At 42.4% G+C, this 15538-nt stretch overlaps 2 protein-coding genes across 3 annotated transcripts; one reads left to right on the top strand and one right to left on the bottom strand.

Moving 5' to 3' along the window:
• Positions 1 to 420: 420 nt before the first annotated feature.
• tmem14ca (transmembrane protein 14Ca) lies at positions 421 to 1864 on the top strand. 2 transcript variants are annotated; one of them, XM_076080571.1, is made up of 5 exons: positions 421 to 495; positions 941 to 1025; positions 1264 to 1365; positions 1516 to 1603; positions 1686 to 1864. In XM_076080571.1, the coding sequence occupies exons 2-5, from the start codon at positions 950 to 952 to the stop codon at positions 1741 to 1743; spliced, it is 324 nt and encodes a 107-aa protein (XP_075936686.1). In that variant the 5' UTR covers positions 421 to 495; positions 941 to 949; the 3' UTR covers positions 1744 to 1864. The 2 variants fall into 2 exon arrangements, with proteins under 2 accessions (XP_075936686.1, XP_075936687.1); XM_076080572.1 differs by having other exon boundaries at positions 435 to 498.
• mak (male germ cell-associated kinase) lies at positions 1046 to 14545 on the bottom strand. The gene is made up of 18 exons (XM_076080570.1): positions 14434 to 14545; positions 13129 to 13303; positions 12825 to 12925; positions 12545 to 12685; positions 10985 to 11039; positions 10441 to 10562; positions 9915 to 9994; positions 8395 to 8527; positions 8042 to 8213; positions 7430 to 7597; positions 6486 to 6731; positions 6171 to 6382; positions 5730 to 5869; positions 5180 to 5323; positions 4121 to 4207; positions 3364 to 3483; positions 2969 to 3064; positions 1046 to 2708 (listed from the first exon to the last, which is right to left on the bottom strand). Exons 4-18 carry the CDS (start codon positions 12646 to 12648, stop codon positions 2548 to 2550), a joined length of 2040 nt encoding a protein of 679 aa, XP_075936685.1. The 5' UTR covers positions 12649 to 12685; positions 12825 to 12925; positions 13129 to 13303; positions 14434 to 14545; the 3' UTR covers positions 1046 to 2547.
• Positions 14546 to 15538: the final 993 nt, after the last annotated feature.

Raw genomic sequence — 15538 nt, 5'->3', positions numbered from 1 at the left:
TTGTAACTGCTACTCACAGTAGTCCAGTTCATGAAAACCAGTGAAGAAACAAGGCTTGTGAAATGTATTTACATAAAACATAAAACATACTTCTGCAGCAGAGTATCGTCAGTCATTAAGCTACAAACACACAGTAGCATACATGCTATATCATGGCAAGTGAAAGTCATAGTTAGAAAAACGCTTTTTTTTTTCAATGCCATCAACTACACTTGGTTTGGTGAATGTCAACCAAAAGTTTTAATTAAAAAATAAAAATAAATACATCTTTGAAAATGTGAAAAGTTCATATCAGAAAAAAACGCCATCTATTGTTAATTTATTATCATTGTTTGTACAAATTCCGCCTCTCTTGAACGCAGCACTTGCCTCCAAAGCAATAGGGCCTACATTTCCCATCAGGCACCGTAGCGCGTGTTATGTGCACCAATAATTTGTGCCCGGTGGAGAACAGGCTGCCGTTGGTTGTGACAGAGGACAAACTGAAAGAGCAAGGTTGTATGTGGCTTCATTTGCGTTTCAAGCTTCCTTTTGTGACAATATCAGACTTGATAAAGCTTAAATTGTTCTACAAAAAAGTGGCGTAGGTTAAATATTCTGTGAACCTCCGTGTAAGCGATGCACGTGTGTTAGTTGTCTGTGCTCCTGGCGCGCTTGCTAAAACTGTACAGCAGCTAGCTTAATCTCATAATCCAGACCTTGGAGTTGGCCCACAATGTAACGATTTGTGATCAAAAACAGACGACCGCAGCTGTGTGACAGCGGGGGAACACTTCCTCAGATGAAACATTGTTTCTATATCTTTTATTGCCTCAGCTAGTTTTCTATAACAGCTCTGTGTCGCAGCCCTCAGACATTCCTTTGGGCATTTTTGCATTTGTAAGTGAACAGTAGGAAGTCGTCTGAATTCAATAGTTACCGTGAACACAACAATTTGCAGGTGTCCAACATGTCTGCGGATTGGGTCGGATATGGATATGCAGCCCTCATTGCATCCGGGGGAGTCATTGGTTTTGTGAAAGCAGGTATGTAGAGCACTTTTTTATTTTTACATATCATTGCATCCCTCAATTTCCAGTAAGAAGAATTAGGATAACCACAGTCTTACAATCTTTAAAATGTATAGTATACCTAATTGCCTTCTAAGTATCTATATTCATTAAATTCTGCACTATGAAACTGAAATACTTTACTCCCATAACACACCAGTCTATGCATGCTCTCAGGTGCAGGTGTTGATCTGCTGTGTGTTTTTTCTTGAAGGCAGTAAACCCTCCCTTGCTGCGGGTCTTCTCTTCGGTGGCCTCGCAGGTTTTGGTGCCTACCAGATCTCCAACGACCCCAAAAATATTTGGGTGTCCCTCGGTTGGTATACTGTGACTATACTGTATAGCGTGCATGCGTTGCATGGAGATAAACTATGTGACGAGTGTATATAGTGAATACGTTAACGGTGATGTGTCTCTGTGGTCATAACGCACTCTGATTTTCTATCCACCACACGGTGTCTTCCAGCTACATCCGGAGCTCTGACTGGCGTCATGGGAAAGCGGTTCTATGGATCCAGGAAGTTCATGCCAGCCGGCTTGATGGCTGCAGCAAGGTATCCATTTCATGCCATTCATATGACTCACACACACAAACATATTCAGGGATGTGACATGTCCTTTTCTTTCTGCTTCCAGTCTTGTGATGGTGGGGAAGCTTGGTTTGACATTGCTCCAGAAACCGCAGGAGTCCTGATGGAGTCGAGATTCTGATGCGCACCCCATCTTCTTCTGTTCCAGGAGCTTCCTGACAGCATTTGTCATTTGCTGTTAATGTCATTTTGTAATGGATGAAATATAGTACCTTGTTTATATAATAGGAATGGTCGGCTTGTCCTTTTTGAGCGAATGCATTATGAACTTTCATGTATTTATTTGTATAAAAGGTTTACAAAATGCTCAGTTAATAATACAAAGAGGTGTGCAGTACACAGTAAGTTGAAGTAATCCTTTTTGTAGCCATTACACTGAAGATTTTGTTACAGGAACATTGCAGGAGCTGTTAATCAATTACTGATTATGCTTTATCATCAGTAGTAAAACAATACTTGACAATGAGTACAAAAAAAATGAAAAGTTATGCTACAATTAAATCCTACTCGCAATACAACACTAACAGCATAATTGGCTCACACTGGCTCCTTCAGGAAAGCAGTGGGATTGTCAAGCAGACGGGATCCGTCTTGGTTCAGCATCATGGCAACCGTCCCCTTCAAAACATACAGACTCCATGCACACTTACAGGTGCATCACTGGGAACAAAGTGATGCCATTGTGGCAGGGAAAATGTCTCCTTGAACAATGTGGGAAGGAACATCTTGTGTGACTATTTTTTGTCCTCTACTAGATCTACCGCCGTATTGGATTCAGATTGTTTTCAGGGGACATGCAGCATTTCCCCCAGGTTGGAGTGTGTTTAGGCTTAACTTCCTTCCAAAGATGTGTACCACTAGGCAACAGTCCCAACAAGCGGTAGAAGCTGCATGGCCTTCTTTCTGAACTACCGAGTTCCACCGTATTTGGATGTCCAGTCCACCCTGCCGTGGACAGGCTGCACGGGGGGAGCTCTGGTCAGTAGATTCCCGGAAGTTTTCCCCAGGGCCGAGTAGCTGCTCCCCTTCATCTGAGTTCTGTCTGCCCTCCTCTTCCAGCCCTCGTAATCTGGAGGAACAAGCCTGTCAGTCATTTTGTCTCCAATATATACAGTGTCTATATAGTCAGGTATCTGTCTTTACACACCGACGCCAGCTTATAAAATGGCATCAAAAGTAAATACAAAAGTATTGTTGGTAGCAGCAAAAGCAATGGACAACAATAACAATACAGGACATCTTTGTTTCCTCTATCAACACAAGTAATCACGCCAGAATCATAAAACAAAATCAACAAAAGCCTAATAGCAACTATTATAATGGCAATACCTTCATTAGTTTCGCTCAAAGATGAGTCGGATATGGCCTTGGGCTTTGCAGATTTCGATCTGTCTTTTTTATTATCAGGAGAAGAAGACAGATTGACTGAAAGAGTGGAAAGAAAAGAGGAGAAACACAGTGCCAGTGAGTGAGAGTTTGGATGGAAATAGTGCAAGCAAGAAACTGGAAACTGAATAGAGTAAAGGAGCAGGAATCTGTCAGGCACGGCATGATGGCCGAGTGCTGGGCGGCCACACAAGAGGGCGGTTATTCTTACGGAATACATCGACTGTTTTAAGATTTGATGAGTGCAACCTTTTGAGCCGGATACGAGGGGAGGTTATCCGACCCACAAGTATCAAGAATCATTTTCTCAGCTTCACGTGGATGGAATAAAAGCTTACTTGCGTGCTGGCCAGCCAGAGGGGCAAGCTGGATTCTCTGCCCCACTGAGCCCACCTCTTTCTTTTGGACTGAAGGGATATAACCACCAGAGAGGTTGTATTTGGTGCTTACAAAGTTCCCTAGAAGAGGAGAAAGACACAGTTCATGGGTCTTTATTTAATGTTACAGCCTCCATGTATCATATAAGCTAAAACAATGTGCGACATTTAAAATACTTCGTAAACACACCTAATAGATGTTCTCACACTTGGCTTTACTGATACAAATGATTTGTGTGAACGTGTGTGAAGTAGCTACTGCATATGCAACAGCTACTGAGGACCCAAACAAATGACTAAGGCTGTGTGATTGAAGTCATTCAGCTTCCCCGGCGTCTCCATCGATCTGCCTCACCAGCAGCCACAGATGGTTATCAGTGTAATTAGTGGAAAGCCTCATTGTTCCCTTATGAAGATGTTGTGGTTGTAGTGCAATTTAACATCTATTTAGCCACTGGAGTTCTTAGTTCTCTGGTTAAACTGTGTATTTGTACCCTTGTCTCCTGCTGAGCCTTTAGCAGCTGCTTTCTTTCGCATGTTAAGTCCCTGGGTGAATACCTGAAGCTTGTTGTATCAGCCAACTACAACTACAACCACAATGTTGGTAGACACAAAAGAGCTTCAGCATAGCAACTTAAGAGTTAAGTCAATTCACAACATAGCTTCCAACTGTGAAATACAACAAAGCAGTTCACGTGAAGTCATCTCAGTGAAATACCTTTGGAGAGATCGATTTTCTCCAGTATTCTCTCTTTAACAACAGTTTTCCCTGGTGGGCTATCCTCACATTTAGAGGCATTCTCTTCTAGTCTCGCACCAAATAGTAGAGTCGGAGGAGATATGCATGCAATCAGAGGGAAAGAAGAAGAAGAAGAAGAAGAAAAATATCATGCACATGTTAGCACTGACGAAGCTGCATCTCAGCTGAAGTGAACAGAACGAGACAAAACAAAAAGAACGGTAGCACTTTTTCTTGATTTAAATGAGAAAAAAAAAAATACATTCATGAGGTGTATTCATAAGTGTATCAAAACAAACGTTGGTGTGTGTTTGTGTTTGTGTGTAAGTGCTGGGAGGTGGGACAAATGAGCGGGGGGCGGTTTCAGTTGAAGGTAATTTAGGGAGCGCTTGATCTTCCACCGACAGCCTTAATCTCATGAATAAGCAACAGTGAGGGAGAGACAGTGAAAGAAAGAGACAGAAGAGGCGAGCACAGCGGGGACACATATTGTGTGTCTGTCTACATGACAAATGATTTATAGTAGTCTCCCTTCTCTCAAGCCGCAGACACATAGGCTCACCCCTGACACTGCTTTTTTTTTCAAGGGCTCCATAACTACTGATCAGGAGACATTAGCTGCATCATTAGCATTTGGTTCCTTTTGTGGCACACAGAGGACAGTGTCATATTATGTAACAGTACGTGACACTGACAGTCGCCAGGTTTCCACTGCATGGCAAAAGAAAGTGAGTCGCGGTGCTGGCATTACCCTTATCGCTAACTGAGTAAGGTCAATGTTTATTTTTGTTGCCAAACATAAGGTGTTGGCTCGGTTATAGATTCTCAAAAATATTTTTTTCCCACACTGGGTACGATGTGTTATTTTAAACATATTTGAGGGGTAAAATAAACAAGTGAAATATTCCCTGAAAAATTAGGACACAAAAACTGGCAAACTGTGACAAACAGTTAGTGAAATCTGGGAACCCGAGCCCCGTCCCACTGCACACTCCATCAAACTCTCTTAACACCTCTACGTTAGAAGTTAGTCCTTACCTGCGTTGTCTCTGGTGACGGATAATCCTCCTCCAATAGGAGCAAGCGGTTTATTTACAGTGTTTGAGGAGTTCTCCCACAAATCCCGCAGCGTCAAACCACTCAACTCCTTATCTCCAGAAGTCTGATTCTTGCCGATCAACCCTTAAAGCAACATAAATATATGTTATGATCAGGTGGTTCCAGGTGAATGCAATGGTGCCTGATTGTATTTACTTGGTATGAGGACGATCCCTGGTTTAATGACCAATATTTATTGACATCTGTGTTAGTGGACGAGCTGATTTGAGTTTCTGAGGTTCTCGCTAGTAATTCCTGATTTTTGCAATCACAACATTTGTTACATAGGCCATTTATCAAAAGGTAATTAAATCTACCAGCAGTCATGCTTGACAATAAATCACCTTACACAGATAAAAGAAAGCATATACATTTGTATAAAAGCACATGTTATAAAAGAATGTTCCGATTGCTTGTATAACACTACATTTTGATGGCCTCTTTCCATTGATAAAGATTACCCAATTGGCTGTTAGTCACGCAGTCCTACCTGGCAGGTATCGTGACTGGCTCAGATAGTGCTGCCGTGCAGCAGATCCTGGGAGATTAGAGTCCATTTGGCCAATCTTAACATTGTTGGGTAGCTTCGTGACTGTGCTGAAGGAATACAGAGGTTTCTGCTCCTTGGGCCTGAAAACAGAAACCAGACATTTGAAGGCCAAACAGCACCTAATGGTGTTTGAGAGAAGTGCATCACATAAAGTTTTATCAAATTATTAAATTATCAAATAATTGATGTGCATAGATCATGTTTTAAACTACATATGACAATCCTTCACATCTCAGATAACATATCGTCTCAAATAACGCATGAGACAGCTACATTTAACACATATTGTGGCGCTCTGCAATGCACTGTTGCTTACATCAATGCTTACATTTTCTTTTCCAAATTACAAATCCAGTCCTGTTAGGACCTCAAAGCACCTACTGTGGGCGGTGCTCCTTCAGGCTCCCCTCCTCCTCGGCGTTCCCCAGGCTGGGTTTCTTGGAGTTGGAGGCGGCGGTTTCTAACGGGTCGGATTCCTCCCAGCTGTCTGAGATCTTGGCCACTGTCTGGCCCCAGCGACGACGGCCACTCTTCAGCACCCCCGTCCCACCACCACCACCAACGCCGTTCTCACTGCCCAGCGGCGCTGCTTTCTGCAGATGAAGACAATACAATTGTCTTACAAGTCCTTCTCCTTAGAAGATCTATAACATGAAATACAATAAATAAAGGTCTGATTTGCATGAAGGCACTCACTGCATGGCTGAGGCCTCCTGGTTTACTCTCAGTTTGGGGAAGGGGAATCTGCTGAAGAGGCTGTTGATGTTGGTTTCTGGAGGAGGATGTGGAGGCTTTGGAGTCAGAGGAAGACTGCTGAGGATCAGCCTTGGACTCTGAGACCTGCATCTGGGCCGGCGGCCTGGCCTGGACCTTCTTGATCTCCTGGCTCTGAGGGCGAGGCCCTAAGATCTGGCCTACCTGGAAGTACGGGTAACGCAGGGCCTAGACAGGCAGAGAAAGGAAAACAGCATCGTTGTTCAGAATAGTCTGCAACCTTATGTGCTCCAAAACGCTGGAGTCAATGACTTTAACCCCTGTACATACAAACAACATGAATCAGACCATCGTGTTGGCACACACACATGTTAGAATGATGGACATGCAGTGTAGACTTTATCCCATTCAAATAATTATATTCTTTTTCTGAGTAAGTTTAAATTGTTTCCTTAGAACTGGCTAAAACTAGATGTGTATCTTACACCTGGGTGCTTTGTAAGCAGGGAATGGAAAAGCATCGTCACTCCCTCTGGAAAGGTGTTTTCCTACTCGGGGACCGCAGAGCGATCCAACAGTGGAATGATAATTATGTCTACCTATGTAATGACCATGTGTTGTACATGATATCATTATGCAGCGCAGAGCACACGGGCAGTGGAAGCACATTTTGCAGCGGCAGGGTGAATGAAGTATGGTACAAGCCCTACTTAAAATGACTGGGATGAGGATGCTAATGCAATCTCAGTATTGGGACAAGATACTTAGGCCAATCGCAGACATATGATGCTTTGTCCCCCTATGTGCTGATTGATGGTACAGAAGGCTTTCACTCCCAATAAATGGCATTTACATTGACCAGACGTGGCAAATGAAGCTTTGACTTCTCACTGTATAACCTGACCGTTAGGTTTGGTTTTGCCTACCTGTAGAGCAGTGGGTCTTTTTTTGGGGTCCCACTGCAGCAGGTCCCTCATCAGGGCGATAGCCTCATTGCTGGCATTAGGGATGAGGGTCTTCAGGTGGGTCGGCACACATTGGGGAAAGCGAAAGTTCATAGCAGACGCTAGTTGGTGGCCCTCTGACCAATCCGTCTAAGGAAAGAAACAATCAGATGTTGTTCATTATTATATTTATCACTTTTCCCGTCTTGTGCGCCAATACACTTTTATAACCATGCAATACATCCCATGAACAATGGAACATATACAGTACAGAAGTGGTTGGTTCCTGGTTACTGCCCTTGTGGTTGAGGTCGCATACCAGTTCAAGACCAGGGCATACCATAAATTGGCTTTGACCGCTCCCTGCTTAGCAATCAGAGGAAATAGTTATGGATTTGGGAAAAGTCTTTGAACGTATGTCTGCCAATTGTTCAGAGAGGGTAACGCTGGTCTTTGCCTACATATGGATTTACTTTGTAAAGAACTTAATTGAAAAAATATCCCCAATGATTTGATTTGGCTTATTTTTAACACATTTAAAACCTTGAATAAAGGTCACTTATTCCCACCTCACTCTATTCAGTTTCTTCTCACCTTTTTGACGGTGCCTAGGACTTGGCAGACCTTAAAGATCTCATCCACCTCACTGTTGCCCGGGAAAAGAGGTCTGAGAGTGTAGAGCTCAGCCATGATGCAGCCCACAGCCCACAGGTCAATAGGAGAGCTGTAGGTAGAGGACCTGAGCAGGACCTCTGGAGCCCGGTACCTGGACAGAAAACACACTCAAATAAACCAGCCGACAAGTCATACTGCATATCCACACAAACAGAAAGCATAATGTGAATTTTACAAGGCTGAAGCTCTCGTCTGGTGTATCCCACTGTAACTGATGCTTAAGCACTTCTCTGTGTCTTAGAAGGCTACTGATGCCCGGACGCTACTCTCACCATCTGGTAGATACGTAGTCTGTGTAGGGGGGTTTGGAGCGGATCTCTCGGGCCAGTCCAAAATCTGCTATTTTGACCAGTTCTGGACCCATGCACAGCAGATTCTCCGGCTTCATGTCTCGATGAAAGAAACCTGCGGCGAGGTTAACATCAAGTTGAGCCACTGTGTACAGAGTCAACTCTATACAATGGCCAAATGACCAAATTACAATCATATGCAACTATTCTATATTAGTGTTTTACATTCATTGCAAATGCTGCACAAAACTCATAGATAGCACAAGAAAAGGAAAACTAGGGAGCTGCTGAATGGGTGTATATTTGCCTTCGACAGCAGTGGCCCATGTTTGACGTATTGAGTATGTTGAGTATTCAACATTGACATTGTCATTATTTAAACATGGCAACAGTGTTTCTCTAACCTTAGCCAAGCTGTTTCAGTTACCTAATCTTGCTTGTACAGTACTTTATTCACCACATAGATATGAAAGGGAATGTCTCTAAAATACAAACGTTGTCAGTGCATTTAGCAGTTACAGTATTAACTGTCACAGCCATGGCCGTGCTTATCCAGGTTAATTCCTAGTGTTCCTTGCGTTTCCCTCTGTCCTGTGTTTCCAGCACTTGCCCCCCCCGTCTGTTTCTGTGTGCGGACGTCGTCCTCCTGGCTCTTCTTGCACCCCGACTCTGCTCACCATACACACCTGTCGGCAATCAGCTAATCATCCCTCCAAGTCTGCACGCCTGCTTCATCAGCCTGCAGTATATCTACTCGACAGATTAAGTTAAATTCCTTGTATTCCCGTAACCTGTATTAATCCCTGTCTGTATTCTGCGCTCCAGGATTCCTGTCGCCCTTGTGGTGTCTTATCTGAGGGTTACAAGACTTTTTTTTTTTTTTACAATATACACCCAAACAAACTACTGAAACGTCGTGGTACTTTGAAACAGGTAAAGAATGATAGAGTAAAGCATCTTACCATGCTTGTGTACAAAAGCCAACCCAGACACCACTTGAAACATGATGTTCCTAATTTCATTCTCTGAGAACTTCTTATTCTCTCTTAACAGCCGACCAAAGAGATGCAAAGAAAAGAAAGGAAAGGGGGGGGTAAAAGAGAAATTCAGCAAAAGCAGTTTTAAAAGGAAGAGAAATCCTAAAACAAAGCATGAGTGCTCTGGATGTGTGGAAGCATGTACTGTAAGGCAAATACAGACTGGCTGTGAATGTGTTTGTTTGCACAAGTTTAAATGAATGAGTTTCCTGTAAAATTCTTATAACTTGCACACATCCATTAGTTATAGAAATGCAGACCAATGCGTTAGATGAGGCAGCGATGAAGGGTTCACAAACTACAAGATTCTGATAAATGAATCACCGGTTTGACATTTCAGCTCTTTGGTTGACATATTCCATATTCCATAGCTTTTTAAAAGTTTTCACGTTTCATCAATGAATCTTGCAGTATGCTGCCACTCTCATGCAATTGCAAGGCATGAAGGGAACACGGTACACCTACCGTGTTTGTGAATAAATGACAGGCCTTGTAAAATCTGAAAGCTTATGTTTCTTATCACTGATTCAGGGAACAACTTTCTTCTGTAAACATAAAATTGACAGAATTCTCATGAGCCGAGCTAATGTAAGAATCATTGCATACACATTGCTTGCACCTTGTACACAAACTAACTGGTAAGATAATGCTGACAAAACAACAACACAGATGACGAACCCATGTGAGTGTAAGTGCAGAGTACACCTGGGGTTTCCAAACTAGCAAAAACATCAGAGCTCCCCCCCCCCCCCCCCCCCGAGAAGGTGTTAGCCTAGTGGCAGCTGTGTTCAAAGAAGAGCCTAATGCACGGCAACTCATGAGAGCGAGGTGTGTTGACAGAAATAGGAAATATTCCACTTGTGCTCCAGAGTCCACTCTGACCAGATGCAGACATTTGGAAACTCTGTGTTCTGGTATTAAACTAAGCCGCTGTGTTATACACCTTCTAAAGACATTCGCCTGGCAAAAGTGTGGTATTTGCTCTTCTTACCTGTCCTTCATGAGCTGGTAGAGGTTCTCCTTCATATACTCAAAGACAAAGTAGAGGTGGTCGTTCTCTCTGATTACCTCCTTCAGTTTCACCACATTCGCATGGTTCAGCTTCTTCAGTGACTGGTGTGACAAGTCGTGGCAAAAGGGTAAGAATGATGGCACTCGTGTAATCGCACACAAATGCATTCAATCTTTGCAATTGTGAATCAGAAAATGCCTGAGGGTAGTTAAGGGTAATGGGAGGTAGTAACTTTAAGTGCACAATAAAGAGACTGCAGATTTGTTTGTTTTTTAATGTGTAGAACATTAATTACTGCTCCCCATCATTATTTCAGTGTGTGACATTTTTTAAAGCATGGGTTACAAAGTTGATTTGCAATATTTTAAATGCGAAGATGCACAAAGAAAGCCAACTGTCAGCTGTGTTAAAGGAGCTGCCGTACGTTATCGCGCAGCATTATCTTGCCAATAAAAATATATTTTCATCTCTGGAAGCAGCCAAAAGCTGTCCCATAACCTGTGCAAAGTATCACCATCCTTACCTTGACCTCTCTTAGGTTCATACATTCTTCCCATGAATAAAACTTCCTCTTCATTCTGTGAGAGAAACAGAGACATTAAGTTTGGAGTACAGGTCAGATATACATCAGCTAAAGAATGGAGGGCAACACATTTGCAGGGCATATAAATTACACCAAACATACAGCGGAGTCCCTGTCTTTATACAATTCTTTTGTGTGTCTTTATCAATAATTCAGCTCCTTTTCTTTTTTTAGGTGTCTCCAATTTCAGCTCATTTCATTTCAAGAACAAAACCAGCAAACACTCTAGAATGTAAAGTGATATTAATTGCCATTCTGGACCGTAGAGGCTTTATTGTTTTTCTTATCTACTTGAATTAAGTGTGAAATACATCTTTCTCAATGGCTGTATTGTCAGTACGTGTCACTATGTACATTAAAAACCACACGGCAGCTGTTATACGGGACACCTGTAGGGATGGCTTATCTCCTCTGATCAAGTTGCCGCTCCCTCCAACCGGAGTTATTTAAGAGTTACAGAATGTGCAGATATCTTTTTTCCTTTTCTCTGGACACCTGCCAGTTTCGTTGGTCCCTTTCACAATGTCGGCAACCTGACACACTCCCTCTACTTTCACTCCCTTTCACCGTCACCACATGTATTGTCTTGCACGGTAACCAAATGATCAACCGGTGGACGCATCTCCACGGTTTCTCATCTATTATTGAACCCTGCTGCCATGCTGCTCAAACAAAGGCATGTAAGCTGGTTTGTTTGGCCTGGTGATGGCAGGAAACCACGAGCCCTTCACTTTTTTTTTTTTTTTTTATATGACATTTATCCAGAGCAAAATATGACAGTTTGAGTTTTTTAATATTTAGTCCTACTAAATATACTTCTATAGTAGTATATGAAGTACATCTGCTTTGTAGAACTGTTAAAGTAGGTCAACATTAGATATACATTATTAAAATATGTAGTAGGCCAGAGTTGACTTCCTACATTTAAAATCTAAAATACACTCGTGTTTATAGTGAACAAACTTGTACAAATGTGTACATGGAAAATTGTAACAAATGATATTTTGGGGGTGATTATTGGTGCTTTTACATGATATTTTTTATAAACTAGGGGTACACAACATGGACTTTGACACAATTAATACCAAGTTTATTCATTTCACTTTTCACAGCAGCCATTTTGACATGTCATTGCAGGGCTAACACATGTGTGATTGACAACATTAATTATGGCCCTGCTCATTTATGCCCTGGTATTGTGCAGGTTGGCTCACTGGAATGGCTTTGACACACAGATTACAGTGTGGCCTTAATTAAATGTACCAATGACACCTGTGTTTACCCTGCTATGACATGCCAACATGGCCGCTGTGAAAACAGCCAACTGTATAGCTTCACTAAAATGTAAAGCAGCCGTTTAAACTAGTGAGAGTGAATATTTAAGCTATGTCACATCAAAATAACCAAACTCTCACATAACATTCATATTATATAAATATATTGCCCTGCTTTAACAGTGAGAAACTCTATTTACATTTTAAAAATGATCACCATCCTCACCTCTTGATAGCCACCAGTTCTCCGGACTCGTTGCTTCTCCCCATCAGCACGCTGCCGTAGGTGCCGTCACCCAGCTGCCTCAGAGTGGTGTAGCGATTCATCATCTCTCAAGACGGTGTCATCAGCTTGTTAACTTTCCTTCTGCATAAAACAAGTTGAGGAAACACACCGCAGATTCATTGACCAAATGTCTTTTGCCCGGCCTCTTCTCGAGAAGAGTTCAACTGTTCTTTTCCCAGGAGGAAGGATTTTCAGTCGGCCACTGTGTCACCATGCTCACCAATTCTTGAAGATGCAAACTCATCCTGCAGTAACTGATCCGCTGTTGGAGAGGTTGGATCCTGGTGGTCAGCCAAGAGTTGACACCGTGCCTTTTGGATCCTTTGGTGACAGTGAAGAAAAGAAACATCAGCAGCAGCATGTGGACACCAGTCAACTACAAATGCAGCAAATCTCACAACAGTTAGAAGCTTTACCCACTCCTGGATAATCCCCACTATACAGGATTTTTTTAATAGATCTGAGGACAAAGAAAAGCGACAACCATTTTTCTCTCAGTGAGGAGGATTAGGTGTGTGTCTCACTAGTAAGAGGCTCCAACATGACCACCCAAGGGAGATGACAAAGCCAGCCCCAGGCAGATTAGGCCCACAGGGATGTAAATAGGATGTTACATCATGCTTACTGGCACCGCGTCTGTCAAGAGGATTTGATTGGCGCCACAGTGATCACTCTTACGTTGTAGATTCAGGCAAAGGACTAGGAAACATAAACAGCGATTTTCATACAGTGACATTAAATGCTTTATTTTCCTTTTTAAATGCATAGCTGGTCACTGTTCTGTGTTAGGTAGCAACCTGCTGCTCTAAATGCTGGTTAAACAGAAGTCACCCTGCGTGTAACTATACAAGACTTGACCAAAGAACCCAATGCATACTCTGACATACTATGCGTAATGAAATGAAACCCTGTCATTTTTGGCTTTCCTGGTTGTAAATACTGAAATGCATACACACATTCTAAGCAATAAAAGCCAAATGATTGTGAGCATTTGGGTGTAAGGATTTAACACTTAAATGACATGCAGTTACAGATAAGCCAAGGGCAGCTGAACACAATGAGATATGTGTTTGATTCATTGGATGGGGCCAGGAACTCCCATCTAAAGAGAATCAGTGCAATTAGTAATGTGTAAATGTTTGAAGATTTGTCATCATTTTTGCATGCTGTAGTCTATATATACTTCTCAATTTATACTTTATTTTCCACTGCAAAGTAGAAATGATTTCTCTAAACAAAAACCCTGCTTGCTATTCCAGCCTCACTGAAACAATATGCAGTAAGACAAGTCGTGATGCCAGCCAGAGGACTGCTGGCTTGTACTCGGCTTTCACATATGGCAATCTGTTGTAGAGGGATTTAAAGGGAATTAAGATGTAGCCTGTCCAGGCCACAGGACATTAGCAGGCTATTCAAGGTCAATTATATTGAAAACAAACGCAGACACAAACCTGACAGTGGAAAGCAAACAGTTACATTTGATCATGTTCCTTTAATATGTAATAAGGCCTAGGCCTACTTGGTAAAAGAAAGGTGTACTTTATTGCTTCCCATATGTAACTCTGCTGTCATGCACACAACGTAACACACAGCAGGCTATCCATAAAACAAGACCTCAGCCTAACTCTAAAGAAATAGCAGCTTTGACGAACCAGCTTAAACTTCTGTAGCCCATAATAAACAGTGCAACGTTGCTTCATCAGGAAAACATCAACACGAGAGAAACATTTGTTATTGACATGTCAGCTTTGACAGAGCAACTCCCTGACCCCCTTTGTTCAGACCCATTCTTCTGTTTACAATGATGTCCTTCTTTCTTTTAAACTCACCATTTAGTGGTGCAGTTCCGTTGCTCGGCCGTTGTCTGGTCCTGCAGATAACACGACGATTCTTCAGTTAAAATGCACGTAGTATCTAAACCTAGTTCTTACGATAAGGGCGCGTGTGTGCGCGCGTGACTCCCCATGGAAACGCACACACAAACGCGACGCTTGTTTAAGTTGCCAGGGGACGAGTGGCTTTGCGGGCGCAGTGCTTTGTGGGACTGCGGAAGTGTAAAGCCTTGCCCACAACCAAATTGAGAATTTAATTAACTTTGAGTTGGCTTGATAGTAATATTCCATGAAGTCATTTTGTGTCCTAAAATATTTACAGCCTTGTAATCAGTCTGACAAAATTATTTGAAATAGCCAACACAAAACAGGAACTACAGCCACAGGTGAAGGTTGTTTTGTATGAACTCTAGGCTATTTATACAGTAAGCTCCACACCAAAAGTGACAAGGATGAATAATTTGTTCCCCAAACACAGCTGCTTTAACTGAAAAAAGTCTGCCAAAACACGTGTCCCTTTTATTCCAGAGCAATCACAACACTGATATTTGGGATGACAAAAAAAGTGACAAGTGTGAGAGCTCTTCACTCCACCACCTCTCTGGACACAGTTGTAATCCACGCGCTGCACCAATAGATGGAGCTGTCGGGCCGTGGTTTTCCATATCGGCCAATAGAGAGCTGGCAAATACGCGTTTAAGTAGTTTATTAATGGCTATTTATATTGGCCTTTGTTTCTTTGTAGCCCTTTGTGGCCTAATAAGTCGGCTACACCAAGCCATACGCGTCATGTCCAGCTGGACAGTTAAAAGTAATGCATCCATAGGATATAAAGGAATAGAACTGACCAAAGCATGAACACACACCTTTTGATGTCGAAGCATCAACTTTAGCCTAGTTTTGTCCTCCTCATTGTCTCAGAGGTCGCAAATAATGATCCATATGTGCTGAATAATGCTTTATGTGCGTTCATCCTTGCAGCCTATGAGTCACGGGTTGTTGATTATAGACCACAACAAATCCGCCTACAATTGAGACAACTTTCTAATCTGTCACCTCTATCTGTCTGTAGGCCCTGCGTTTGTGGGTTTGCGTGTGTCCA

Source organism: Anarhichas minor, unplaced genomic scaffold (assembly GCF_050575085.1).
Source record: "Anarhichas minor isolate MPS153535 unplaced genomic scaffold, ASM5057508v1 ptg000074l, whole genome shotgun sequence".
In the NCBI taxonomy this organism is placed as follows: Eukaryota; Metazoa; Chordata; class Actinopteri; order Perciformes; family Anarhichadidae; genus Anarhichas; species Anarhichas minor.
The sequence above is the reverse complement of the archived record's forward strand: the minus strand, read 5'-3'. Positions and strand labels throughout refer to the sequence as shown.

Bases quoted from the DNA above. Each gene is read 5' to 3' on its own strand.
- tmem14ca (XM_076080571.1), top strand. From the start codon at position 950: ATGTCTGCGGATTGGGTCGGATATGGATATGCAGCCCTCATTGCATCC. The intron at 1,026-1,263 runs GTATGTAGAGCA...TTTTTCTTGAAG, and splicing joins CATTGGTTTTGTGAAAGCAG to GCAGTAAACCCTCCCTTGCT. The intron at 1,366-1,515 runs GTTGGTATACTG...GGTGTCTTCCAG, and splicing joins AAATATTTGGGTGTCCCTCG to CTACATCCGGAGCTCTGACT.
- mak (XM_076080570.1), bottom strand. From the start codon at position 12,648: ATGATGAATCGCTACACCACTCTGAGGCAGCTGGGTGACGGCACCTAC. The intron at 10,563-10,984 runs GTAAGGATGGTG...TTGTCACACCAG, and splicing joins TGAACCTAAGAGAGGTCAAG to TCACTGAAGAAGCTGAACCA. The intron at 5,870-6,170 runs GTAGGTGCTTTG...TTCTGTTTTCAG, and splicing joins CTGAAGGAGCACCGCCCACA to GCCCAAGGAGCAGAAACCTC.